This window comes from Lagenorhynchus albirostris, chromosome 7, assembly GCF_949774975.1.
Source record: "Lagenorhynchus albirostris chromosome 7, mLagAlb1.1, whole genome shotgun sequence".
NCBI lineage: Eukaryota > Metazoa > Chordata > Mammalia > Artiodactyla > Delphinidae > Lagenorhynchus > Lagenorhynchus albirostris.
In genome coordinates, this window is record NC_083101.1 from 70,136,969 (window position 1) to 70,162,632 (window position 25,664).

At 39.7% G+C, this 25,664-nt stretch overlaps 2 protein-coding genes across 2 annotated transcripts; both read right to left on the reverse strand.

Moving 5' to 3' along the window:
- Positions 1 to 12,910: 12,910 nt before the first annotated feature.
- LOC132523684 (interferon omega-1-like) lies at positions 12,911 to 13,594 on the reverse strand. Its single transcript, XM_060155167.1, has one exon. It carries the CDS (start codon positions 13,592 to 13,594, stop codon positions 12,911 to 12,913), a length of 684 nt encoding a protein of 227 aa, XP_060011150.1.
- A 9,807-nt stretch (positions 13,595 to 23,401) lies between these two features.
- LOC132523687 (interferon alpha-1-like) lies at positions 23,402 to 23,968 on the reverse strand. The gene has a single exon (XM_060155171.1). It carries the CDS (start codon positions 23,966 to 23,968, stop codon positions 23,402 to 23,404), a length of 567 nt encoding a protein of 188 aa, XP_060011154.1.
- Positions 23,969 to 25,664: the final 1,696 nt, after the last annotated feature.

Here is a 25,664-nt window from a genome sequence, read left to right on the forward strand (position 1 = left end):
CTGCTCCCTGGAGGGCAGTCACCATCCCTGCCTTACTTTCCTAACAATCCACATTGCCAAGCACATTGTTACACATATATGCAGTGAGTACACTTTTGGTGACAGAAGGAAGAGAATGGTATGAATTAGCCCTTGGTGTTAACATTTATGCCACTCTTATCCGTAGACTATGTCTGAAAACATGAGCTATGACTCCTGTAAAGTCATGTAGAGGAATTCAAATCTAATGTCTTAACCCCTTAAAGGAGAAATGGAGAGAGGCGAGGCTAGTTGTATTTTGGTGCATTGCAAAGCGTGAAAATAGAGTAAAATATCAAATCTCTAAGTACTCTTATTAGAATTCAAAAAGAGATAGATTGAGACTCAGGTTTTTATTACAACCTTGGGTCTCATTTAGATGAATACATCCATTGGATTGATACTCTTTCATGTTCCAGGAGTGTAATTTCCAGTGTAATAAAGGAATTGAAGTTGCGACATTCTATGTTGCCCATAAATGGAAGACAAATTGCAAAAACGTGGAAACAACAGTGGGATAAGTAGAGAAATGACATTCCTGGCCTATTTAAGAATCTCATTTGCAGGCAGGTAGTCAGAGCAGCTGGATACAGGCTCCCACAGCCAGACACCTGCATCACCAGGCTTACCGGGGCCTGCCACCCTCCTCACTGAGGACACCCAGGATGATGTTCTCCAGCCCTGTCTGCACCCTTAGCTGTGACCAGCCCCAAACCATGGACGGCCAAAGCAGGAGACCTTCACAGTTCTACACCTAAGGGGGAGAATCTTCCTTGTTTTCCTGCCTGAAGGACAAGAATGTTTTCAGGTTCCCTTAGGACAAGCTGGATGACAGTTGGTTCCAAAATGCTCAGGCTGCCTCATTCTTTATGAAATGATCCAGCAGATCTTCAGTCTCTTCAGCCCAAAGAGCTGAAATTCCTATTAGGCTTGATCGCCACTGGGAAGATCTAAAGACCAGTTTGGTGCAGGAGATGGAGAGGAAAAGACTCTGTTGGGCAATGAGGACTCCAGCCAGATTTTGAAGTACTCCTTCCAAAGGACCAGGCTTGATCTGAAAAGAAAGTCTACAGCTGCTGTGACTGGGACACTATCAGACTGGAAGCTGTGAAAGTCAGTGTGTGCTTTCCTCGTATGTTCAACCTCAGAGAGAACCCAGGAGTGGGAAAGGAGATTTGGACCCAGTCTTCCACAATGGGATCTTATCTACTTATAGGTAGCCTCAAGCATGTCAATATTCACTGAGTTCAGAACTTTTTCTTTGCTTCAGTTGTTAACTGCATTGAGTCATCTCAGCAGATTGTTTTACAATAGTAAGAGGAAAGTATAGTTTTGAGTTTTTATTTGTAATAATTAGAATTTATTTCTCTATGGTATTTTTTTACTTACAAAATTTATTCTTCATATTATTATGTGGTCCTTTGTGTCTTGTTCTGCTTTGCTTTTGGGTGCAAATCGTGTATTTTATTTTACTTTTAAATTTATTTTATTGAAGTATAGTTGATTTACAGTGTTGTGTTAATTTCTACTGAACAGCAACCTGATTCTGTTATAAATATATATACATACTTTTTCTTATTCTTTTCCATTATGGTTTATCACAGGATATGGAATGTAGTTCCCTGTGCTACACAGTAGGACCTGTTGTTTATCCATTCTCTATATAATAGTTTGCATCCACTAATCCCAAACTGCCAATCCAACCCTCCCCCTCGGCAACCACAAGTCTGTCTCTATGTCTTTGAGTCTGTTTCTGTTTTGTAGATAAGTTCATTTGTGTCATATTTTAGATTCTACATATAAGTGATACCATTATGGTGTTTGTCTTTCTCTTTCTGACTTACTTGACTGAGTATGATAATCTCTACTTCCATCAATGTTGCTGCAAATGGCATTATTTCATAGTTTTTCGTGGCTGAGCAGTATTTAAATGGTGTGTTTTATTTTTCAATTTTTTAAAATTAATTTTTATTGGAGTATGGTTGCTTTACAATGTTGTGTTAGTTTCTACTGTACAGCAAAGTGAATCAGCTATACATATACTTATAGCCCCTCTTTTTTGGATTTCCTTCCCATTTTAGGTTACCACAGAGCATCCAGTAGAGTTCCCTGTGCTATACAGTAGGTTCTCATTAGTTATCTATTTTATACATAGTATCAATAGTGTATATATGTCAATCCCAACTCCCAATTCCTCCTACCTCCCCTCCCCCCTTGGTATCCATACATTTTCTCTGCATCTGTGTCTCTACTTCTGCTTTGCAAATAAGATCATCTTTACCACAAATGGTGTGTTTTAAATGTTAGGTCTTCTTATACTCTTAAAGAGATAGGAAGTGTCCTTAAACCTTTAATCTGCCTTAAAATCCAAAAGGAATGTCAATAGTTTTGTTTGTTTCATTGATTTTGAAAATATTTTGAAGTATCTCTGCTCCCAGTAATTTTCTTGTGTTTGTGAATATATTGGTCAATAAAAGAAATATATTACTTTCTTAGTGGAGCATTCTGTCAGAGAAGACAGGCATTAAACAGTAAGAAATTAGGTAGGAACCCTTTTCAGGGCTGTGAAGGAGACGCATAAGGCACTATGACAGGTTATAGCAGTGGAGATTCAATTAAAGGAATGCTAATACGGTGACAGGGAGAAAATAGGATACTGGGAGCATGTGGGATTGCATGGGTCAAGGAAAGCTTCCAGAGGAAGCAGTTGGTGAGCCGGCATCTCAAGGGTCTGTAGGAGTTAGCCAGGTGATTAACTAATGGTCAATTTTGGACATATTATGTGGAAATATTCTAGGGTAGCAGGTACATATAAGTGCTTGGAGAGGAACAAGTGTTTGGAGATGTGACCCTGGGGAAAGACATGCATATGGAGGTCACAATCATAGAGAGGACATTTGGAACTATTTGGGAGGTTGAGAGTGTATGTGCAGAGAGGATGAAGTGTGGGACTAGCACGGAATTTTGAGGAACACCAATTCCCTAAGATGAGAGGGAGCAGTCAACAAAGGAAGGAGAGGAGGAGGGGCAGAAAAGCAGAGGGTGGTGGTGACACGGAGACCAGATGAGCGTCAGACCTTAAGATGGAGGGCGTGGTAACAAGTGTCCAATGCTTCTGAGATGTCAGCTGAGGCTGCCTGACAGTGATCTCTGATCTCAGTAACATGTAGCTTATTATAAATCTTGGCTGAGCAGGAGAACAGGGAGAACAGGGAGGCTGAAGCCAAATTATTATAACAACTGGAAAAATGAGGTGCATGTGAAGTTAGGGACGGATATTGCAGAGAATGCTCAAGATGTTTGGATGTGAACAGAATGACAGAAGGAAGATAATAACCTACAGGTGGTTATTAAGAAATGGGCATATTTAGGATGAAGAAGATGAAAATTAAGCATATTAATATTGATCAAAACTAGACAGTAAAAAGGAAAATGTTGATACAGCAGAGAGAGGAGGTAACTGATAAAGCATAAGCATCTTATTGTACTAAGGCCTTCTCTGCTTTGCATCAAGGGAATCTCTCCCAAAAGCTAAACCTTCTGGAATTCTCCCTCTGTTTGCTCTCACAGAGGTTTTTCACCCTGGTTCAGTGAACCGTGGTGAGGCTTGGGATGAGTAAGAGGTACTTTCTTTTTTCTTTTATAAAGTGATATGTGGTCTAAATGTGAGAATGGAAGTGGGAATGGAGATAGGCTAAATGTCCATCTCTCTTCTCAGGCCAATCAGTTCTATGCCAAGCATGATGGTGTTAAAAATCTGCTTAATGAAATATTTAAATAAATTTGAACACTTTTAAAAAATATTATCTTCTGAATAATTTTTTAAAATACAGCTGTTTGATACAGGAAAAACAAAATTTTCCTTGTCATGTCAATGAGAGCGTTTGGATAATTGGTAGCTAGGATTTATTATTAACACCATGAATTAATAAACTCAGAGAAACATTTTGTTTGATACTTATGACAATCATATATTGATTAAATATTATATATGTCTAAACATTTATAATAATTTTAAACTTGTATAGAAATATATTGTACTACAGATCTTCAAACCAGTATATTACAAAGTATAAAATCAAAAAATGTTTAAACATTTAATGAATTTGGATTCACCAGTAAATCCTTTCTTTACTTATTAGCCCCTGTCTGATAGACATTACACATCCACTTTTGGATTCAATTATATATCGGTTTACTAAGAAACCAGGCAAAATGACTTCCTGCCTTAATATTTGTCCCTGAGCAGATTAAATTTTAAAAATATCTTTTTCCTGGCATATTCAAAGATAATAGGAAAATAAAAGAAAAATAATTCAGAACCTGGAAACAAGTAGGTTCTCTTCTTCATTAACAAGTTGACAGGAAAACTCAGGAATTAAAGAAAAAATATTTTGATTCTCAAGATACTGAAGTTCACTGACTTTCACTGGTACTTGAAGTTAAGCAAATTGGCTAACTTCACTGCCCCCTTTCTGACTGGTTACTAATTAAAGGAATGGTTGATGCAAATATTTAGACCAAGCCATGGTTAGGGAACAATTGGTTAAATGGTTTTTTAAAAATCCAAACTTTTTTCAAATAATAAATTACAGTAAAAATTATTTTAGATATTTATTTGGGATTATCCCTTGGGAGGAACCAGACAAAGCGTATTCTTTCTTGTAGCCTCATTTTACTTCTTGCTGTTTCCTTTCTCTCATCAATACTCCCTGTCAGGTATGATTTGAACTTGAACTATTTAGACACAATCTAACTAGTGTATTATATGAGCTAAATGACTGATGTCGTGCATCTTAGTTCAGGCTGCTCTAAAAAGGTACCAGAGACTGGGTGGCTTATAAATGGCAGAGTTTTATTTGTCAAAGTCTGTTGCCTGGAAGTCTGAGATCAGCATGCCAGCGCGGTTGAGTTCTGGTGAGAGCCCTCTTCTAGGTTGCATACTGCCAGCTTCTCTTTGTATCCTCACATGGTGGAGAGCAAAGAGAGGAAGCAAACTGTCTTGTGAGTCTCATGAAAGCATTAATCCCATTCATGAGGGTTCACCCTCATAACCTCATCTACTCCTAATAACCTCCTAAATATCCCACCTCGTAATACCATCACATTGAGGGGTAGGGTTTCCGTATATGAATTTTGGATACACACACACATTCAGTCTGTAAAGCGGTGATAAGAAGATCTGAAGGTATTGTGTTTATGGCAAGGATTCATTAGAATGTATTTCATCTTGACATTTATTTGAGGATAAAGAACACCTTCCTTGATGCTGCCCTTACTTTTAATGGCACATTAAAACCTGTACTGATTATTAATTAAATGTTACAATGCTACTGTGAACATGATTACCAAGGACCTGCCAGACAAATTCTACAGACTTTCAGTCTTTATCAAAAATGATGATGACAGCAACTACAAATTCCTTAGCCCTTATAGAGGACTCACTTAATCTTTCCAACATAGTTGAAACTGAGTTGTTAATATTCTAATATTCTCGTTTCCAAGAGTCACCTGCTAAGAGTTTATGTGTATAAAACAATCTAATAAGTAAATGGTAAGTCCATGTTTCACAACCTAGTAGGTCATATTCCAAAGTCCACCTCCCTATCCACACCTTAGACATCTGTGCAAACGGCATGTATTGAACCATAACTTATTTTCGGGAAAGCCCTATACTTTTCTCATAACATTGATATTCCTTTGTCATCTCATACTTCGCTGTTACAAATTCTCTATATTTTCATAAGTTTATCGTCCACCTACAAATTTGTAGATGCGTTGACCAAATTACAAAGTGTCCTGATTATTTTACATAATAAACAAAATGAAATTATCAACTGGTAATTATTTCTGATAGCCTTAAATGTGATCAACAAAATTAATAATTCTAATTATTTTAAAATAATCATATTTAGCACAGGGAACTCTACTCAATATTCTGTAATAACCTATATAAGAATCTGAAAAAGAATGAACATATGTACGTGTATAACTGAATCACTTTGCTCTACACCTGAAACTAACACTATATTGTAAATCAACTATAATAAAAAATTTTAAAAAAATCATATTTAATTGTCCAAGGATGATTCATATAGATTGTTCAGTTAATTCTCACCATAAATTTATGAGCTGCGTGCTAGACAAGACCCTTGAGAGTTTTGACCCCTGCACCAGATTGGATTACAAACATTTCAAGGAGTCCTCTGTAGACAACACCATAGCTCTAGTGGATTCAGGCAACAAATACTTAACGCTACCAACTTACATGAATATGGGAAATGATTGGAAGAATATAAGACGATGTATACTAACGGGTAAAATGTGAGGGATGGAGCAGAGCATCCCCACGGCCATCAGCAGCGACAGGAGTCCAGAAATTCAGCGCTTCACCTGGACCACCGTGAAAGGGAGCTCAAGTCCTCCGCGAGGCAAAGCCCTCAAAGCTGCCTTCGCTGCGTCGCAGCGGCCGGGAGGGGGCGCCCGAACTCGCCCCAACGAACCGACGGGCACCGCCCACCCAGCGAGACCCGCTTCCGGATTCAGCTCCGCGAACTCCGGCGCAGCGCCCGCGGGAAGGACCGGCGAGTCGCCGTCTGCAGGAGCCTCGGCCCAGGAAAGGCGCCACCGGGGCCCAGGGAGCGCGTGGGGCCACGAGAGCAGAGAGGAAACTTCCTTTTCGGGCCTGACTGCGGAGGGGAGCTTTGCCGCGGCTTCGCAGTCTTCATTTTCTGCACCTGCCTCTGCGTCCATCCTTCCCTTCCTGGTAGGAGCTTTTAGCTAGACCGGTTGACGCCGGTGCCCATTTATGCAGGGATTGACGGCTCGAAATCAGAGCATGTCGTGGTATGTGTTCAGATTAACACCCTTTTCTAGGGAGAAAGGAAATCGGGGAAAGGGTAAACGCATCTACATTCTGGAAGGGAAGCTACTAGATATTGGGACCGTCCAGTGGGAAGACTTGGGGACAAGGCTGAGACTTAAAGGAGCCTCGTGGGAAAGGGAAAATGTGAAATTAATTAACCTTTAATGTAAATGGTTAATTTCTCGTCCAATGTTTATGTTGTTGAAAAAATATTTTTAAATTTAGAAGTATTAAACTCACACTGTCTAAATATTTTATTTATGCCAAAAGAAGACTTTAGTATAAGTTCCTGGCTTCAATGGAAGCAAAATCATCAGTAATATTTTCAGAATTACTTCTTTGCTTATCTCATTTCAATTGAGAGAAGGCCGTATTTGGCAATCTCTTATGACCCAGTAACTGTCTTTAATAATTAATCTAAAGTTACAGAATCTTTTGGTCCTCTCATTTGTTTTACTTGGGGTTTTTTTTGTTTGTTTCTTTTTTGGTTTTTGGCTGCATTGGGTCTTCTTGCTGTGCACAGGCTTTCTCTAGTTGCAGCGAGCGGGCTTCTCATTGTGGTGGCTTCTTTTGTTGGCAGAGCACGGCTAGGTGCACAGGCTTCAGTAATTGCAGCATGTGGCCTCAGTAGTTGCCACACACGGGCCCTAAATCTAGCAGGCTTCAGTAGTTGTGGTGCGTGGGCTCAGTATTGCGGCACACAGGCTCTAGGGCTCACAGGCTTCAGTAGCTTCAGTAGTCCGTGCATGCACGGACTTAGTTGTTCCGTTGCATGTGGGATCTTCCCGGACCAGAGATCAAACCCACGTTTCCTGCATTGGCAGGCGGATTCTTAACCACTGCACCACCAGGGAAGTCCCCTCTCATTTGTTTTAAGCAAGTGTCTTCTATTAAACATTCAGCTTTATTATAGTCACGGTTTTTCATTGTAGAATTTTATTAACTTCTTCAGAATGTCATCTCATATGGACACGTTACATAAAACTTTGTAATCTGTATCAAGATGCTTTTAATTTCAGCATAGTGTAGATTTAAACTTAATATTTTCTACTAAATACATAACTTCTGTGCCAATGCACTGATTGCATTTTGTTTTGATGCCCACTAGAGATCCATAGGTATTTTTAATCGAGTGTTTGGTACAGCCGTGAGGATATTTCATTTGCGAGTAGAATTTAAAAATTTGTGTGTATGCTTTGTACAATGCTAAAAAAGATAACCCTATTTTAATTCACAGAGGTAGAATTTTTGCATAACCAGGTTATGAGCTGAGCAAGGCACAAATGTGGCATAATCATCTTTTGGGTGAGCATGAAATAATGGTTTTTACACCTTGTGTACACCCGTCACAGTAACAACTATCATAACTATGTGTATATGTCTCTGATTATAAAATGTACTCAGTTATGATAACAGTTATGAGTTGTATTCTCATTAAATAGAGCATATAACATAAGATGGTACGTTCAATGGAGTATAGTATTCTCATTATCCCTATTTTACAGCTGAGAAAAACTGTACAATAGGAAAAAGGAAACAGTTGCTCTAAATCATGCAGGAGGTTGAAGGAAGACTAAGGAGATGCCTGGCTAACAAATTTACTGGTCACCTGAGAAGACAAGAGTAACCCACAAGAGAAAATGGAGGAAAACTATAGTTTTCAAACAGTTTTACTGGCACAACTATGTTAAGCTTATTACATTTATCACTTTTATTAACAACCCTGAGGACCAGTAATATCCCTAACATTGTGCAGGATACTGGGTGAGAATAAGAAGTGTAGAAGTGCTTCTACTCTGGGGAGTAAATCACAAGCATTTAAGTGACTCTCAGTTACAAGGCCTTGGGTGAGTATGTGCACAGGGAAGGGTGGGGAGAGGGGTTGAAAGTAAAGGGCAAGACCTTGATCTTGAAAAGTACAGGAGCATAGGAAATTATTAGAGTAATAAAAGCTGAAATGTCTTATATGAAACGTAGAAACCATGGTAGGATTTTGGGGAGTCAATTTTAATTAATTAACTCTGGCTCATTACAGTAGGGTTTGTAACCCCATGTTCAAATCTCAGCCAAACCTCAGTCTATGGTGGTAAATAAATGATGTGCTGGGATTAGATGAGAAGCTTTGACACGTTGCAAATAGTCAAATATCAAGGTTCTAGCTTATATCTACATATTGACATGTGATTTATTATGTTTGATTTATAAAATGTGAGTGACGTGCATGTAAGTATCTTAATAGGCAAGGGAGACAGAGGAATGTAGGCTGGATTTAAAGGTAATATTTACAGAGATAAATAACCTGAAAAGGTGCAGGGAGGAGTTTTCACAATAATTAAAGGCCTTCCCACTCTTTCTTAGTGTCACTTTCAGCCTTTAGCTTTTAGAATTAGCAGGCAGATTCTTCAGGGAAGTATCTTAAAGAACTGGTAGAATAGCAAGCATGTCAGAAAACACCAATAAATGTGTTAAAATATTTTTGTCAGAAAACACCTATAAATATGTTAAAATATTTTTAACACATCATGGGATAAAGTGAAAAGTCATCCACCTTCTTTTTCAAGAAAAATAAACTCCTGGTTCAAGGATTTTAAATGGGTTCAATAAGAAAAGAAATTCAGATTAAAAAAACAACTATGGATGCATAACAAATAAAATATCAGTAAAATAAATAGGCATGTTAATGATTAATAAATCATATAAGTAGAATTTAATAATTCAAGGATGATTACAGCATAGCTATTAATATAATTCAGTAGATTGGAGAAGTCTTGTGTTCAGAATGCAGAGCTTTACCAAGTTCTTGGATGAAAAACCTCAGTGGTGTAAAACTTTGATTGCACTCAGACTGGTTGTGAGAGAGGAGCGGAGAATGATGTCATGTACTTTAACCTGAGAACCTGGAAATACAGAATTGCCATTAATTGATTAGAGAACAATGAGAAAGGATGGGTTCTTGTTATTATTTTATTTATTTATTTTTTAAGGAGAGTTAATTTTGAATAACATAAATGTGAGATGATTACTAGATACCAGCTGTCAAATAGGCAGTTGGGTATGTCATTCCAGAACTTAGCTTTGGAAGACGTGAGTATCACGATTGTTTTTCAATCCCTGAAACTAGATTAGATCAGGACTTATTTCATGAGTTTAAACTGGAAAGAATTCTGGGCACAGAACACAGGAAAGGCACCAACGTTTGTGTCACGAATGAAACTCAGAATGGGCAGCCAGTGAGATGGGAGGAGCACAATGTGAGTGTGGCTTCTGGGATCCAGTTTAGGGCATGACAGACTATGTGTCTTCTACTTTTATAACACAAAGTTTGTATAAAAAATGAATAATGAATTTCTTTAAACAGGTGAAAAAGTGACAATGCAGGAGCAGTAGGTGCATTGTGTATGGATAAGAAACTCATGGGGACTTCCCTGGTGGTGCAGTGGTTAAGAATCCGCCTGCCAGTGCAGGGGACACAGGTTCAAGGCCTGGTCCGGGAAGATCCCACACGCCACGGAGCAACTAAGCCCGTGTACCACAACTACTGAGCCTGCCCTTTAGAGCCCACGAGCCACAACTACCGAGCCCATGTGCCACAACTACTGAAGCCCACACACCAGAGCCCGTGCTCTGCAACAAGAGAAGCCACTGCAAGGAGAAGCCCGCGCACCGCAACGAAGAATAGCCCCCGCTCGCCACAACTAGAGAAGGCCCACGTGCAGCAACGGAGACCCAACGCAGCCAAAAATAAATAAATAAATGAATAAAATTTTTTTTTAAAAAAAAGGAAATTCATGGAGGAAACTTGAATTTCCAGTGGACACTGTCACCTATCTTAGTGTGCTGGTCTTGAAGCTAAAGCCTCAGCTCCACAGCTATCCTTCTCAACTCTGCTCTGTGATGCTGGGGCTCCAGTTCTTTTGACTGCATTTCTCCTTTGCCAGCAGATTTTTTTCTTCTAAAGTTCTTCCATACAAGTTGCAAGAGATGGACTAGAAGGCTGGAGGAAATTTTTCTGTTTTCCTGACTAGATTGTGACTGATAACAGCGACCATCAATTAGGAAAAGGACAACTAATGGTTGCTACTAGATGCTATCTGTCACCTATCAGGTTGGCAAAAACTAAAAAGAATGATAAGATTGTGTTTTGGATAATGTGTGGGAGCACATATAAACTTATATGCTCTTGAATATGGATCAACATAGCCATTTTATCGTGGAGAATTGGCGGTATGTATTTGCAATGTGTATGTATTTTGACCAATAAAATTGACTGATGGCACCTTCTTCAGAGAAAGACGCTTACTTGGGTATAAGACACCTGCATGACACTTGTAGAAGTCTCTCCTCTGAAAGCACTAAATCCTGGGAAGGACCGGCTCTAGGATGTGACATTGCCAGCAATTATGGACCTGGGACTTTATGGAAAAGAGACTAAGATTAAACCTGGGAGAGCCCAGGATTGGAGAGCAAAACTTTACATTTCATAACTCCTGCTTTCTTCTTCCTGCCTCTGCATTGCTGCTGAAAGACCAAAAACCAAAACCAGTTCAGAAGCTATTTTTTATCTTTCTCATACTAAAAAAGCAACAAACAGTATTAATGAAAAATGCATGTGACTATCTGCATTGATATGAGATCTCTGTTGTTTCCATTTTACTCACTTTTAAGGTAGATCAAAGTATCTTCTACTGATCGTTCTTTCTCAAAAAAGGTTTACTAATTCCCAGGAAATCTTTTAGAAGTATAATACACAGAAAATGCAAGTATCTTCAGTATACAGCACAAGGAAATTTCACACACTGAATACACTGTGAAACTAGCACCCAAGTTAAAAGTAATAGATTTTGCCCAGGACCTAGCATGTTTCTTATGTTGCCTTCCAGTTGCTACCTCAGAGCAGCTCTCCTTCTCCTCCCTGATGGTAGCCACTCTGTGACTCTAACAGTCCTGATTATTTCTGACAGACACACTTTTATGCCTCTTGTGTATATTCACTCATTGAATCCTGAGAATAATCCTATGAAAAAATATTACTATTGTCCCCATATTAAAGATGAGAAAACTAGGGAGCTTAGTGTTTGTGTTATTTGTAAAGGTCACACTGCTATTAATAGCAGAGCTGGGATCCAGTGCCATGAACCCTGGCTCCTTCTCACAGAGGTTTTGAAAATCCTAGAACTCTCCTTTCACTTGTGCTCTCTTCCTGTGGCTTTCACTCTAACAGAAAACTTGAAGCTGGAAACCTGCACAGAACCAGAGCAGCTGTGTAGCTAGTCAGTGATTTGGAGGGACTGAAGGTACGTATAAGGGATGAATGGTTCAGTAAAGCAGGACTGGGGAGAAGGTGGGAGGAAGGTGCCAGGATTGGCCAGTCAACACCATATGTCACCAGCTTCCCTCGAGGAGATGACTCCTTCCCACAGGTATTTGCACCGACCACTCTTTCCTGGTGGTATAAATCAGTTACACCTATGACATCAGGACTAACCATTCTCCATAATTTCCAGGACTTCCCTCAATTCCATGGAATTCCACCTTTTGACAAGCATTTCCTGATAGTGGTAGGACTATTTCAAAGGACAAAATGGACAAATACTATTCAGAGATAGATTCATATAGAAAAAATAAGGATTTAGTTTTCAGAATAAAAAAAAAACTCATGTTTTCTTTCATAAGAATTGAAAAAAATAAAACAAAATGCAAATTTAGTAAAATAGGTGAATATATTTTCTAAATTTTAATGCAGTGTACACATAAAAATATCTTTTACATTAAAATATAAATAAGATACAAGAATAAATATATAAATATAAGTAAGTAAAGAATAAATAACATCAGGGCAGTCATCTCTTAAGGACTGATGCCCTTAGGGCTTAATAATTTTAACATATACTTGTGTATTATTGCTGACAAAGTATCAGCTGAATTAATACAATAAATTCTGTGATTAAAGTTGAAATAAGAGCCTTCTGAAATGACCAAACACGTATGTGCAAGGGTGATATGGCATCTTAGTCAATGAGAATCATTTCAAGGTGACCCCAGGTCTCCATCCATAATTCTTATCCTTTCTTGCAAGTTGGTTGATGAATACAAGGATCTCATGATTTCCACTCTGACAATTTCCCAGGCACAGTCACTGTATTTCTTCTCTTTCAGGTAGAGATGGATTCCCTGGAAGTACCTCTTCACGGCCAGTGTAGGGCCCATGACTCCCAGGGCAGTTTCTTCATCTTCCATCGCCTGCACCAAGCAGGCGTCCAGGTCCTCCAGCTGCTGATGGAGTCCAGTGCAGAGTTTGTCCAGGAGGGAGGTGTCCCAGGCGGCAGAGGAGTGCTCTGTGTGGAAGAGGCGGAAGACCTGCTGGAGCATCTCGTGGAGGACAGAGGTGGCCTGGGCCTTCGGGAGCTGGCTGCCATCCACCATGTCCTGGGGGAAACCGAAGTCTTTTCTGTCCTTCAGACAGAAGCGAGGGGAGATTCTCCGCATCTGGCCCAGAAGCATGAAGTTCTTCCTGCTAATCCACACATGGTTCTGAGACAGGTCGCAGCCCAGAGATCCACCAGGGCCGTAGCTGAACATCACCAGGGCGGTCAGTAGAGAGAGCACGAAGGCCATGGGGCAAATGAGGCTGCTGCTGGCCTGGCTGAGACGGGCGTCTGGGGGAGCCTTGGGGGTAGGTTCTCTGGTGACATTCTTTCTAAGCAAGGCCATTAAATAGGGAACACAGTAATTTTCATTTTCTAAACATTTCTGTCACTTTTACTTCCTTTTTTGGGTTTCATTTATGTATTCTCAGTGTCTAAGAAGATGTTATCAATCTAAACTATTAATTTTGCACTTTTCCCAATAACTTCTGATGTGCCCATCCAAATGGATATTTATTAATCAAATGAGAAATGTCTTTGTGTTAAAGTCAGAAATGCTACAGGTATGTAAGTACATTCTCTCTCTCCTTCTCACGCATAAATATTGCTTTTCTGTGTTCCAGGAACAAATTTTTAGCCATGACCTTAGTCTCCATTTTTACTGCCTTACTTTATATAGAAAGGCAGGCTTCCTCAGCCCTATGGTTTCTGTACTTTTTTAGGAATTTACTAGACCACCTCTGGCATTTAAGCTCTTTGAAGCCAAAGAGGGGTTTCATAGCAGAGGCTGATGATTATAAGTGAATGAGCTTTTTAATGTTTCTCTTCCTTCACATTCATACAGGTCCATGTAGTTATGCTTCAGGGGACCACAAGGTTAGTACTAGTACCCTTTCTTTCCACCATTTTCTTACTGGAGACCTAGTCCTCCACAGGCTGGGCCAATACTCCCACCAGGACTACTGGTTCTTTTCAGAGAATATGGGTGTTGAGGTCCTAATTTCAAGAAAATTGTATTTCCCCAGCAGCACCTCAGTCACAAGGGAGAGATCACATCTAGTCACACCCTCTCCTCTAGAGTGACAGAGTCCCCTTCCTAACCTGGACTCCCACCCTGAGGGCAGGCTCACCACATCCTGAGGACTTTAAAATCTCTTTTCTGTGGAGGGACTTGTTTATTGTTGGGAAAATAATTCATCTTCCAGGACCCTCACCCTTGCCCCTGGAGTGTTTGTGTGAAGGACCCTAGTCCTCAGTGGTGACCTTCTCTTCTCCTGACCCGTATCAGAAGTGTCAGCAGCCCTCAGATGCTAAGAGCAAAAGTGTGTTTTCTCTAAGGAGGTGGAGGAATTACCCAATTCTAATCATTTCACCCTGAGTAAACAAATAATTTTTATTTTACCAAATACAAATTTTATTATTCAACTCTTTTACTAAAACTAGTGAACACTTGTTACATTCAGAATTTCTGAGCTGGGGGCAGAGAATTCAACGATGGTGTTGTCTCTCATTAAAGCTTATGTCACAGAAACCAGTGAGGTTCAGTTGTTCATTCAGTCAGTTGATGCCAGTGGGCTTCTCCCTTCCTCTGTCTCTGTCTCCCTCTGAGAATGCAGGGCAGCGAGGCCCAGGATTAGGTCAGAGAGAAATCGCCTTCTTTCCTCTACTTGTGTGCGATTCTACATTTAAAGTTTTAAAGTTTTTTATAAATTATATTCACTTAGTGACCTATTGGGCAAAATTTGTCTTGCTGCTCCTAATTAGTTCTAATTCATGGTGAGGTAAGAGCAATACAGGGAAGTAAAAAAGGCAGAGGGGCTGCGGTCTCTATCATTTTCAATGCTTTAAATTTTTTGTTTCTCATTGCTACTTTCTTAGAAAGTAAAATTCCACAATTATTTTGTGGGTGAAAAGGAAACTAATGTAAGGTGAAATTCACGAATGTGAAAGAAGGGAAGTGATTTTCCACAGACACAATGACATATTCTAAGTTAGCAAAATTTAATACAGCATTGTTGGGGCAGGATAAAAGCCAATATGAATAACAGAAAGTCTGGAAAATGGCTGCTTCTGCCAGAAACTCAAAGAAGACCAAGTCCTGGGTTAACGGACTGCCTTCAGCTTTGCAAGACCAGGCACCTGATTTTTCTTTCATTTAATCGATATGTGATTATTTTTGAAGAAAGAGGGAAGAAGTCACACCGATCAGCTCACAAGCAACTGGCAACCAGAACCCAATGGCTAGAACACTAACCCTCTGTGGCAGGATCGTGGAGATCAGCCTTGCTGAGCATCTGTCTAGTTGATGAATCCACTCAGGTAATAAGAAGAGTGCTTTGAGAACACTAGAATTAAAAGGAAGGGAATTAGATGATGCCAAATGATACTGATCTTAATCTGGATAGTAATCGTCATATAAAAGTAGCAACTGGGGACTTCCCTGATGGTCCAGTGGGTAAGACTCCGAGCTTCCAATGCAGGGGGCCCGGGTTCAATCCCTGATTGGGGAAGTAGATCCCACATGCATGCCACAACTAAGAGTCCACATACCACAACTAAAGATCCTGCATGCCTCAAAAAAGATCCCGCATGTTGCAACTAAGACCTGGTGCAGCCAAAATAAATAAATATTAAGGAAAAAAAAGGGAGAAACAGAGTCTTTGCTGAGAGATGTAGGGAATATGTTGAAAAAAAAAGTAACAACCGAATTTTATTGCTTGCTTATAAGGAACTAGCCACTTTCTAAGTTCTATTAACTTGGTCCTCTCAGTAACCCTATTTCGATCACACTCACTTATACAGCTGGAGACAAATATCAATCTGGACGGATGAACTATTCCAAACGTACCATAGATACAAGGGCAAACCTTAGTGAGGGGCTTTTCTGTGATTTGTCTGAAAGAGCCCATTAAAGAAAGTGAAGGGTGGAAAGGAACATGATATTTAGGAACCAACTAAATCATCAGAGGGAAGATAGCGAGATGACAGAGGACCCTTAATTCCACTTCAGATGCCAAAGGATTGCTGTCGCTTGTTTTGGAGGGCTACACAGGGTGTGGTCTGTCAACCGAGCTGACTTTAAGTTCTAAGCAAAAATAGGCAAAATCCTTATTAAACAGTTAGAAAGGAGTGGATTTTTCTGCCAATTGAAGGAACAAGTCTAAGATTTTATGAGTGATTTCTTCAACGAAATATAGTAAATAGCTTTATTAATCCAAGAACAGCAGACTTCTGGAATCTATGTATTTTTAACTATTGAGTTTTCTTGTGAGTTTAAGAACAAAGTAAAAGCACCTAACGATTTCTATCCATATGAGCTCTGACGTTTCTTCTTCAGGATAACAACTAAAAAGTCACTCGCCATCCGGCTCTACAAGAATGAAGTCACTAGTCACTGTAGTCCCTGACCCCAGCATGCCCTGTTAGGAGTTCAGGGTGGAGATGAAGAACGAGGCACGCTGTGCTCTGGGAAAACTGACAGAACAGGTCAGTAGGTCGTTAAATAATTTCCCAAGAAAATTTAATAAACGCAATTTCTTGCATGTTCTCCATATGTAAAAAGCCCTAAAATCATTAACAGAGACATCTGTTCCTCATAACTAGCAGCAAACTTCTACCAAGATGTGTCCTTGATTGCATGTACCTCCCTAACCAAAATCACCAGTATATACTGACGTCCCCCTTACGTCCTTGGGGCAGTTCGTCAGAGCTGAAAGGCTGTCCTCCAGGCTATAGTCCTCAGTAAGTCCTCCCAAAAAAATGAACTCTCAGCTCTCATGTTGTGGTTTGTTTTCAGTCGACAAGGACCTCACTGATTTCCCAGGAGACCTCCTCAGGTCAGCCTGTTCTCATTCTCAATGAAGACACCTCCATTTCTCACCTACAGTCCAGGCTGGACATCCGTTTGTCTACTGATAGAGTCAGGGAAGGATCTCTACTCTATTGTTCCAACTATTGGTTAAGATATGGGTATGACCAAGATGAAAGAGCATACGCGCTTCTTAGACAGAAGCAGTGAAGGTTTTTAATGGGCTCCTTAGCAGGGAGAGTCTGGCTTGAACTCCAGAGTCACCCTCATGGCCTTGTATAGTTGTCTTTATTTAAATTTCTAGCCTCAGCCCATTAAAACATCATAATACTGAAGAATTGAAATAAAAATATTATTTAAAAAATCATTTGTTAATAAAATGATATTTTTAGCAGTAATATAGGAATGGTTTCTGCTTGTGTTAGGACCCTAATCCTTAGGAAGTTTCCCAAACCTCTAAATGTACTTTAAATGTCCTTCTGACTTTAAAAGTACCTACTCAGTGCTGTATGCACCAACTGGAAAGGATAGAAAGATGATTGATCCATCAGTGTCCTCTTTCCAAAGTGCCTAAATTAAATAAATGAATTTCCACTTAGCTCTTTGTTGCTTTTAGAAATTGTGACCTTCCAGTGTGCATGTTACTGATACCTGCCCTGCTGGAAAGGCTCTACCCCAGTTGTTGCTAAATATATTAAAATCCCTGCCTGTGTCCCTTCTATTCAAGCATGTTTTATTTTGTTTGTCTTTCAAAGGGGCAAAGACATCATGGTGGAATGTAAGAAATTCCTTGGATTGCATTGTCCCCAGGAATATCCTTCCCTGCTCTGTGACTACTTGCTGGGTCCTAAGGACAAAACAAGTTTGCAGCTGGCACTGAGGAAACCCTCGTCCCTTCCAAGACTCCACAGGCTGCTGTGGTATCAGTGCTGGGGACACTGCTAGTGGCCACATCCTTATGGGAGAACTCTGTGCTATCGCATGCACCTCATTCTTTTCTTCTCTGAAAAGGAATGTTCTGGAGAACACTTGCCTCGGTGCAGCTGATCTGTGTTCTTCCATGTCCTGAGGACCTGCCGCTGTTCCAGTGAACGCTTTAAACATCTCTGTTCTCCTTCCAAGTTCTCAAGCTGCTGCTGCCTTTCAACTCCATGTTTCCTGCGCTTTGGGCTTTTTGAGCAAATAAGAGTCCTGAACCAGGTGAGTTCCTCCTAGTGCAGTCAGCACGTGGAAGTGTGCAAATAGAGGCACAGGTGAGCTCCTGGATTCTCCACCACTGTTCAGTGTTGGGCAGGGTGCCATCTATTTACTGTGTTTCTCTGGGAGTCTGGACAGTCTGGACCTGCAGTGCTTGGCAGGCGGAGAGCGTGGAGTCATATGAGAGTTTCTGACAAACCTGGAACTTTCACTCAGCTTCTGCTTTCCATTGGTGGCTTTGTAGTCTTAAGGGGAAATTGACAGCCAGAAACCCTAATGGAGAAGGAAACAGCGGTATGAATGGGCAGTACAGCTTAATGCAGAGTGAATGGGGAGAGTACACTGGATTTCTACACTGGGAGAAAGTAAATGATTATGGTATTTGAAAAATGAAAGAATGGGATCCAGGAAAGCAGAGATGAAGGAGAGTTATGCCATGTATCAGAATCAGCAGATAGATAAATAGAATTTTATATATATCATATACCTTATACTATATATTCATAAGTATGTAGCATAGATATGTATTATTATATTATTATGCATAAAATTACATACAATTGATGAAACAGTTTTTCCCAGTTCTGTTTTTTAGGCTGTCAGTGTTTTGCAGTCAGTGACAGAGAGAGGGAGAGGAGAATTCATTATTCCCATTTAGATCTGTATGAAAAAATAAGAAGATAGGCACTACCTGTTAGCCTTCACTCAGTGGATGATATTCTGCTAAAGGCTCTTTAATGTTCCAGTTTGTGTAATACCACAACAACTCTAGGAATATTTTCATTTACTTTATATTTGAGGAAACTGAGACTCAGGGAAGTTACGTGATTCTCCAGGATCACACATATGTCCTGGCAGAATCTACATTCAATGCAGAATCCTATCTCACATATAAATAATTATTTAAATTTCATTCTGTTTAATTCTCAAACCCTTGGTTTCCTTCTTCAGTGTTTCCTGAAGATCGTTGTTCCCTGGCTGACTCCTAACTGCACTGGCTACTCCATCTCTGTGTCCTTGGCAGCCTCTCCTTCTTTTTCTCAGTCTTAAAAGTTGAAGGTCCTCATAAGCTTTAGGTCCTCTTCTCATTCTACATCCTACTCATAAGTAATGACATCCTTACCATATCTTGATTTTCAAATATGCAACAAACACAAATTAATATCTCCGTGATGTATACGTTGTTGTAGATTCCAGATCTGCGTATGCATCCACCAATGGGAAATCTGTCTTTAGATGTTTGTAGAGCACTTTATAGAATACATCTGCCTTCTTGAAAAGCCTCATTCCAGATGCTAGTGAGAGAATCCCGTTTCCTTTATCTCTCATTGTAACAGGAAACTTAATTGAAATAATTTTAGCATGATTACTGTTTTTATATCTCTTTCTTTTCCAAACAGAACTCTTTGGCATTTGCTTTTATCACCTCTTTTTTCGTGGAACTATTATATATCTGATATAGAAATATGAAGTTGTAAAATATAACCTACTGAAACAAGTGAATGATGAGTAGAATTCATCATACAGGACTTCCCTGGTGGCGCAGTGGTTAAGAATCTGCCTGCCAATACAGGGGACACGGGTTTGATCCCTGGTCCAGGAAGATCCCACATGCCGTGGAGCAACTAAACCCGTGTGCCACAGCTACTGAACCTGAGTTCTAGAGCCCGCAAGGCACAAATACTGAGCCTGCGAGCCACAACTACTGAAGCCTGTGCACCCTAGAACCCGCGCACCGCAACTATGGAGCCCACTCACTGCAACTGCTGAAGCCTGCGTGCCGAGAGCCTTTGCTCCGCAACAAGAGAAGCCACTGCAATGAGAAGCCTGCGCACCACAACGAAGGGTAGCCCCCGCTCGCCGTAACTAGAGAAAGCCTGTGCATACCAACGAAGACCCAACACAGCAAAAAAAAAAAAAAAAAAATCATCATCCATTTTTCACTATGCTTTGAGAATTTAAGCTATTTCTTTTTGTAAGAATAAACAAATCCAGGCTGTCATCTGGGGAAGATTTTCATAAATTGAACAAGAAAATAATTTGAAAAAAGATAAAGGTAAGCATATTTTATTATATTTGAATACATTATAAAGTTGAACGTGATATTATACAAGCAAAACTATTTTAAGTACCATACATAGTTGGACTGAGATAAAGTAGAAGAATAAAATAGGTGAATACATTAGAGCCTTTCGCACTTTAATCACTGTTATTTTGACCTCCTGGTCTGATAATTCCTAAATTTCTACTGTATCTGAGTCTGTTTCTGATATTTGCCCTATCACTTCAAACTGTGTTTTTCACCTTTTAGTATGGTAAGTTTCTTTAAAAGTTGAACATGATGTACAGGATAAAAGGAACTGAGGTAAATTGACCATTAGATGAGTATTTACATTTATTTTGCTAAGAGGTTGGCTTGTTTACTTCTAGTCCTGGACTCTGTTTCTACCGTCTTTATTTTCCATATCGGCCAAGCTGGCTTATCCTTCAGGATTGGTCTTCTTTTTTTTTTTAATTAATTGATTTATTTCTTTATGTTTGGTTGCCTTGGGTCTTCGTTGCTGCGCATGGGCTTTCTTTAGTTGCGGCGAGCGGGGGCTACTCTTCTTTGCGGTGCGTGGGCTTCTCATTGCGGTGGCTTCTCTTGTTGCGGAGAACAGGCTCTAGGTGCACAGGCTTCAGTAATTGTGGCACGCAGGCTCTAGAGCACAGGCTCAGTAGTTGTGGCATACGGGCTTAGTTGCTCCGCAGCATGTGGGATCTTCCCGGACCAGGGCTTGAACCGTGTGCCCTGCACTGGCAGGCAGATTCTTAACCACTGCATCAGCAGGGCAGCCCAGGATTGGTTTTCTTGAAAATAGATTTATTAGACCTGTTTGGCAAATAACCACTATAGGAGACAGATCTGCATCTTGTTCACCATTGTATCATTAGCACAGAGTTCATAACAGTTACTCCAAACAATTATTAACAGAGTATTGGATTTTCCATCAGACCTCCCATTAGAAGCTTCTGTTGACCTCGCATCAGAACCTTATATTGAAATAATTAGTAACTATCATTAGATGACTCAGTAGATTTCTACTGAGCCTCTTGGTTCATCATTCTCCATCTCACAATGAAGATGTAGGGTGGTGAAAATTTAGGGCCTAGGATGCTAGATAAAGTTAGCCTTCTTTGCTTTCCTGGTGTCAGTCTTTGTAATGTTATACATTCTTTTTCAGTTCATATTTTTCTCGGCAAGGGTTGTCTTGCTACTACTGAATTACTTCCTGTTTCAACTTGAGGTTAGTTGCTTAATAGGAAAGTAAAAACGGAAAGATAAACGGAAACATTATGATTTTCCATAATGTTCAATACATCACTAATTTCCTTCTCCATTCAACTTTCTTGGAAAGCGTCATTGCATTTGATGCACTGAAGTAAAGTGAAAACAGATACAAACCTGACTATGATGAGAGTGAAAGAAGTAAAGTGACCCCCCAGGTAAAACAATGACAATGGGAGTTCTTCTCTTCTCTTGTCACTCTTCCACCTACTCCAGTATGGTTTCTGCTGATTAATCCCACCAAATCAGCTCTCAGTAAGGTCAGTGCCATCTGTTTCCCATGTAGTGGATGATTTCAATCTACAGAGCAGCTTACTGACAATCAATATAATGTTAATCAAAATGATGATAAATTATCCTTGTGAATAATTAAATATGTCATGTTTTAAAGTAAATAAAATATTAAATATGATTATGAGTTACAATACATCAAATCCATGAAATTTCTTCTGAGGCAAAAATGTTTCAGAAAGGGAAAACCATGCAGAGAATAAAATGAGCCACCTTCTACTCTAGGTCCCAGCCTTGCGTAGGACCTCCTTTCTCTCCTCCAATTCAGATGGCAAATATCTCAAACCTGTTTTCTATGTATATTGTCATTACCTTCTTTAACTCATCCTTCCACCTTCTCTTCACCTTCTGCTGATTAAGTCTAGCAAACAAGCTCTCACTAAGTGGCCAGTGCCATCTCTTTTCCCAATGTAGGGAGCATTTTCCATCTATGATTTCATGAATGCATTGAGTCTTCTAAGCAGTTTCAGTCTTTTCAAACACGGTCTTCTCACCATTCTCTCTTGTTAACATATGGCCATTCCATGTCTGCTTCCTTTGTGGTGTTCCCTCCCTTTTAAGGTTAAGGTCATAGGACTCAATTTTAAGTCCTTTTCTCATTCTATACTGTGCTTGCATTTGATCACTTCTTCAGTTCCATGCTTTACACTTCATGGGATTGCTTGTAAATTGCCATCTCCAGTATCCAATGGACATTTGCACTGAAATGCCTACTAGTTAACTATAGGTAATATCTACTGCTTTTATTTTTGTATCCTCACATGGCTTGATCCACCTTCTACTGGGGGAATTCCATTTTTCTCCCTCTCATTGTAGCATTCAACCTAACTGATATTTATTTCTACTACAAATCAGAACTATTTTTAAAATAAGTAATAAAATTTAATTGAATTATGAATTAATTATTGTTTTTAGATTACTCTCCTTAAAAAAAAAATCAAAGTTATAAAAAGCAAGATTGGATTAGTTATGTTCATGTCTGTGTCCTGAGGGCAACACAAAACCTGGCTAGAGTTAGTCTATTTTTATTTCTAATGTGAGAATCGTAATGAGGGTCAAGGAATTGTAACACATTCTTTAATCATTTTGCACATTCAGGCTTGGTGTTTCTTTTTTAAAGAATAAACAAATGAAGTTTTCTATAGTAAGAATTTAATGAACAAAGAAAACTCATAAACTGAGTTAATACAAAGTATATATTTTTTCTCTTAACCACAATGTATACATGCACATAATATTATGTAAATAAAAATAATTTAAATCTTTATAAATAGTGAAATAAATATTAAAATAGATAAATAAATATTTAAGTAGATAAGTAAGTAGATAGATCAACATGGGCATCTATGAGGGACGAGTGCCTGTAGAGTAGAACATCATGTTGCTTAATACTCCTGAAAACACTGGACAAATTAATTCAATTCAGGGCATGATGAGAGCAGAAATGAGAGTCTTTGACATGGCAGCACAGGTGGAAGTGTGGTCTTGTTAGTCACTGAGAATCATTTCCGTGTTGAACCAGGTGTGTGTCATTCCTTCCTCCTGAGTCTTTCTTGCAAGTTTGTTGATGAAGAGAAGGATCTCATGACTTCTGCTCTGACAATCTCCCAGGCACAAGGGCTGTATTTCTTCTCTTGCAGATAGACAGTGATTCTGTGGAAGTATTTCCTCACAGCCAGGATGGAGTCCTCCTTCAGCAGGGGAGTCCCTTCCAGCCCCGCCTCCTGCATCAGACAGGCTTGCAGGTCAGTGAGCTGCTGATAAAGTGCAGTGCAGAACTTGTCCAGGAGGGTCTCATCCCAAGCGGCAGCCGAGCCCTCTGTGCTGAAGAGCTGGAAGGTCTGCTGGATCATCTCATGGACGACAGCGATGGCTTGAGCCTTCTGGAACTGGTTGCCTCCAAACGCCTCCTGGGGGAATCCAAAGTCATTTCTGTCCTTCAGGCAGGAGAAGGGGGAGATTCTCCTCATCTGTTGCAGGAGCATCAGGGCCCTGTTAGCCAGGCTGTGGGTCTGAGGCAGGTCGCAGCCCAGAGAGCAGTTGGAGTTGCAGCTGAGCAGCACCAGGGCCAGGAGTAAGGACAAGGTTGGGGCCATCGGGGACCCTGCAGATGCTGCCGGCCTGGTAGAGGTGGGGACTCTGTGAACCCTGCTCTCTAGGTTCTCTGAAGACCTTCCTTCAGGCTTGGGTCTTAAATAAGAATGTATTCATTTCCATTTTCTGAATATTTCTTGTGACTTTCTACTTCTGTTTTTGCTTTTCATTTTGCACTCTCCAAATGGGTTAGGGCAGTGTTTCGCAAATATTTTTTTCCATTATTGCCTCCTCTTCCCCTGCCCACAGAGCCTTCTTAGATAGGTTTTCCTAATTGCCCCCGCAACATTAAATTTTGATAACACATATGTCCTGTGTATGTATTTATGTACTCCATGGATATCTCTACTCTGTACATATAAAAAGTGCAAAGCTTACTCTTTGTATTCACTGCAGGATTAAGAATGACAAAAAGTTTTAAAGCTATTGAATTTTTTTTTTAAGCTATTGAAGTTTTAAAAAATTTTTGTCAGAGTAGAGTTGGTTTAAAGTGTTGTGTTAGTTTCAGGTGTACAGCAAAGTGAATCATTTATACATATACGTATATCCACTCTTTTTTAGATTCTTTTCCCATATAGGTCATTATAGAGTATTGAGGAGAGTTTCCTGTGCTACAGAGTAGATCCTTATTATTTATCTATTTTGTATATAGTAGTGTGTATATGTCAATCCCAATCTCCCAGTTTATCCCTCCCCCCCTTACCCCCTGGTACCCATAAGTTTGTTTTCTTCATCTGTCACTCTGTTTCTGTTTTGTAGATAAGTTCATTTGTACCCTTTTTATAGATTCCACGTATAAGCGATATATGATATTTATCTTTCTCTGTCTGACTTATTTCACTCAGTATCACCATCTCTGGGTCCATCCATGTTGCTGCAAATGGCATTATTTCGTTCTTTTTTATGGCTAAATAATATTCCATTATATATATATGTACTACATCTTCTTTATCCATTCCTCTGTCAATGGACATTTAGGTTGCTTCCATGTCCTGGCTATTGGAAATAGTGCTGCAGTGAACATTGGGGTGCATGTATCTTTTCTTCCCTTTTTTCTCTATTTTTTAATTACTTTTTATTGGAGTATAGTTGCTTTACCGTGTTGTGTTAGTTTCTGCTGTACAGCAAAGTGAATCAGTTATACATATATCCTCTCTTTTTTGGGTATCCTTCCCATTTAGGTCACCACAGATCACTGAGTAGAGTTCCCTGTGCTATACAGTAGTTTCTCATTACTTATCTATTTTATACATAGTAGTGTATATATATCCATCCCAATCTCCCAATTCATCCTACCCCTTTTTCCCTCCTTGGTATCCATAAGTTTGTTCTCTGTATCTGTGTGTCTATTTCTGCTTTACAGATAAGTTCGTCTGTACCATTTTTTTAGATCCACATATGAGCAATATTATACGATATTTGTTTTTTTCTTTCTGACTTACTTCACTCTGTATGACAGTCTCTAGGTCCATCCACATCTCTGCCAATGGCACAATTTTGTTCCTTTTTATGGCTAATATTCCACTGTATATATGTACCACATCTTTATCCATTCATCTGTTGATGGACATTTAGGTTGCTTCCAGGTCCTGGCTATTGTAAATAGTGCTGCTGTGAACATTGGGGTGCATGTATCTTTTTGAATTATGGTTTTCTTCGGGTATATGCCCAGGAGTGGGATTGCTGGGTCATATGGTA

Excerpts from the sequence above, each read along its gene's own strand:
- LOC132523684 (XM_060155167.1), bottom strand. The coding sequence starts at position 13,594 with ATGGCCTTGCTTAGAAAGAATGTCACCAGAGAACCTACCCCCAAGGCT.
- LOC132523687 (XM_060155171.1), bottom strand. The coding sequence starts at position 23,968 with ATGGCCCCAACCTTGTCCTTACTCCTGGCCCTGGTGCTGCTCAGCTGC.